The following is a 3,878-nucleotide window of genomic DNA, read 5'->3' on the forward strand; positions in this document are numbered from 1 at the left end:
TAATTAAAAATATTGTGTTTCAAGATGATGAAATGTGCAGAAGCCACATTAGGGGAAGATTCCTGACCTATCGTGCTATTTCGTAAGGGTATTGGTGGCCGTGCATGCAGGTCGACACCTTGAAGTTTGTGAGGAAATGCGAAAAGTGCTAGAAATTCGCGCACTAGATTCACCAACCAACGAGAAAACTCCTTCCTCTCATAAGTCCTTGGTCGTTCGCAATGTAGGGACTCGACATTGTGGGATCACTCCCAACCGGCGTGGGCAACCACAAATTCTTTATAGCTACGATGGATTATTTCACCAAGTGGGTAGAAGCCGAACCCCTGGCATCAAAGAAAACGACGTGAATAAATTTGTCTAGCAAAACGTGATAACACGATTCAAAGTCCCCAAAGCTTTGATGTCTGACAATGGCACCCAATTTGACGGAAGATTGTTCAGAGGATTCTGTGAGGAGCTGAAGATAGAATTCTACAACTCAACACCGGCCTATCCTCAATCGAATGGCCAAGCCAAAGCATCAAACAAGACTATTCTGGATGGGTTGAAGAAAAGGCTAGAGAAAGCAAAAGGAAAATGGACCGAAGAACTTTCGACTGTCCTTTGGGCCTATCGAATGACGCCAAGACACTCAACGGGAAAGACGCCTTTTGCCTTGGCATTTGGCATAGAGGTGGTCATCCCACTAGAGATTGGCATGCCCACCATCCGAAGTGAGAATTTTGACCCGGGCTTAAACGCAGAAGCCATCGCCCTTGAGTTAGACCTTGTAGAAGAGCACATGAAGAAGGCACTAATCCACACCGTGGCATACCAGCAAGAATTGTCCAAGAAGTACAACAAGGCAGTTCCCCACAAACAATTCAAGGTTGGGGATTGGGTTTTGCGGAAGGTGATAGGCAACACTCTAGTGTTGAGCGAAGAAAAGCTAGGGGCAAATTGGGAAGGGCCTTACAAGATAATCGGTCTGGCAGGCAAAAGGGCATACCATCTGAAAGATTTAGACGGCAAAACCATACCTCGGCTATGGAACGCAACTAATTTGAAATTGTATTACTTTTAGTTTAAACTTTTCATGTACTCTTTTCTGAAGGGAAGACATACCCCTTCAATCTCTAATGTAATTCTTTGAGTCTCATTAAGAATTTGTGAAATTTGTGACTTCTTTGAATCAGTATATGATGGCAATGAATTACTGTGCTAAGTAAATTTGTTGTATTAATCAATTGCAGTGTACAAGGGGCAACCAGCTCCCAACTGAGGTGATTTTGCCTAGCACGAAGAGTTGATGAATTGTTCAACTCCCAACTTTTAGCTGAGGTGATTTTGCCCAGCAAAAAGGGTTGATGAATTGTTCAACTCCCAACTTTTAGCTGAGGTGATTTTTCCCGGCAAAAAGAGTTGATGAATTGTTCAACTCCCAACTTTTAGCCGAGATGACAATTAACAAGACCAAGTCTTAAGATTTTTTTATATATATAATTTTTTCAAAATTATATTATTTTTTATCTCTCAACTACCAAAGTGAATCAATATAATATTCTACTCATAAGTTTTTTACATTACGTCCTTAATTAAAATCACCAGAATACATTTATTATCTATATTCCTTTTCAACAAAAAAAATTTGAGATATTCATGACAAGATGCAAGAAAGTCAAGCTCTAGGTCCTTTTCTACAAAATTGGGGACAGTCTGGAGTGGTTTGTCAAGGATGAAAAAATGTATTATTATTATTTACTGTAAAAAAACTGAAATAAATAATTTTAGTAAGATTATTCTTCCCAAGAGCTTTAAACAATAGGGACTAACTACAAATTTTTTATTTTTTATTTTTTTTTATCTTTAGCTTCTTTTTTTTTTTATATTTTCAATTATGCTATTTTTATTTTACTTTTTTTTATCCTCATATATACAAATTTAAAAAATAATTAAAAAATTAAATTTTTTTTTTGAAAATTTTAAAAATTTTCAATTCATCGAACTAAATCAAAAATTTTAAATTTCTGAAGAAATAAAAGTTCACTAAAAAAAAAAGTCATCAAATAAATAGATCCCAAACACTCACTAATCATTTCAAAAAGCAACCTCCTTATTTAGTATCAAATTGGGATTAGCTTGTCCTTATTAATGAGATTACCTTCTTCGAGATATATATATATATATATATATATATTCTTAGTTCAGGATTATGAATATTTGCATTACACATAAAAGCATGAGCTACCCACTTTGGGAAAATTATGAAACGAGGACACAAGGACACGTGATAGTCTATTTCTCCTACCAAAAAAAAAAAAAAAAAAAGGGTACCATCTTCTTTTTTTTTCTTTTTTTTTTTTTTTTTTTATGGGGTACGACCTCTTTTCATCTACTCATCTATATATCTTTATTAATCTTAAATGTGGATCATAACACCTTCGATTCAAAAAGTATGTGAGATAAGGAGAAAAGAAAATGACATGTAACAAGATGTAAGAACATATGGTAGTTTTTTTAAAAAAAAAAAAAAAAAAAAAAAAAACAAAACATAAACTAACTACCTAGAAAAAATCTCCCATCTCTGGCACTCGAAGAAGAAGAAAAAAAAATAAAAAATTGCAGAACTTTGATACAACATTTTACACTTGAAAAAATGTGACAATCATATTTTTGTAATTATAATAATATTGATAAGTTCTTTATTTTAAAGTAATAGAGACTATATAATCACATTATTATATATATAATTTTGAAGCAATTATACAAAAAAATTCCAAATTTGAGCATTTTAACAAAATAAATTTTAAGTTTTTAATTTTGTCAATTTAAATCATAATTTTTTGATTTCTTTTCAATTTAAACATTTGTCTATTTTTGTTAAGTAAAATCGATAAAAAAAAAGAAAGAAAGAATATTTTAATCATTAAACTCGATGTAGGTATTCGTAAAATGCCTAAAATATACTTTTCAATGAGTTTAATAAATAAAATATCTATTTTTTCATCAATTTTGCTGAATGAAAATCAACAAATGGTTAAAATTGAAAAAAAATAAAAAATTTAAGATTTAAATTGACTAAATTAAAAATTTAAGATTTATTTTTTCACCCGGCTCAAACTCTAGAGTTTTCTTTCTTTTTTTTCTTTTTTTTTGTTTGTAATTTTCCCTATAATTTTTTAGTACTTCAATGAGTAATATTAGGATTCACGAAACAAAATATCATAAAAAATTTCATGAAGTTTTAAGAAATAATTTAGTATAGTAGGTAATAAAATAAGAAAAGAGAATTACATTAATATAAGTATGTTTTAATTTTAAAATCTTAATTTGTAACTTGGTGTATATGATTACATAACATTCAATAAACACTACAAATTAATTCAAGAATGGAGAATGTTCATAAAATTTGTCATATTTATTTCATGAAACATAATCACTGTATTTGGTTTCAATTTTTTGGATTCAATTTTCTGAAAATTAAGTTTTTTGTTTTTGTTGTTTTTTTATTATATTTTTAGTGAATATTTTTTAAATTTTAAGCAATTTTTTTACTTTTTTAGATGCACCTTATTAGATGTATCTAAAAAGTAAAATATTTATAAAAAAATATTTTAAAAACTCAATAAATACATAAATATACAAAAATATACTGAATTTTCATATTTTTTTTTTGTATGTTTGCTATTTAGTGAATTTTCTAAAGATTTTTTTTCACAAACATTATACTTTTTAAGTGTATTTATGTTAGGTGTATCTAAAAATAAAAAAATAAAAAATTGTTTAAAATATTATAAAAATTAAATGAAAACAAATAAATATGAAAAATAAAAAAAATAAATCCTAAACACTAAACCAAACAAACTGAATATTACTCGTTTAGATAAGTGAAATTA

General features: G+C 29.1%; 1 protein-coding gene across 1 annotated transcript; it reads left to right on the forward strand.

Annotated features, from left to right (window-relative positions):
- The first annotated feature begins 619 nt into the window (after nt 1–619).
- On the forward strand, nt 620–1,122 carry LOC145799548 (uncharacterized). Its single transcript, XM_082889140.1, has 2 exons — nt 620–977; nt 1,097–1,122. The coding sequence occupies exons 1-2, from the start codon at nt 620–622 to the stop codon at nt 1,120–1,122; spliced, it is 384 nt and encodes a 127-aa protein (XP_082745266.1).
- The last annotated feature ends 2,756 nt before the right edge of the window (nt 1,123–3,878 follow it).

This window comes from Camellia sinensis, chromosome 9, assembly GCF_055761805.1.
Source record: "Camellia sinensis isolate YWXY chromosome 9, ASM5576180v1, whole genome shotgun sequence".
NCBI lineage: Eukaryota > Viridiplantae > Streptophyta > Magnoliopsida > Ericales > Theaceae > Camellia > Camellia sinensis.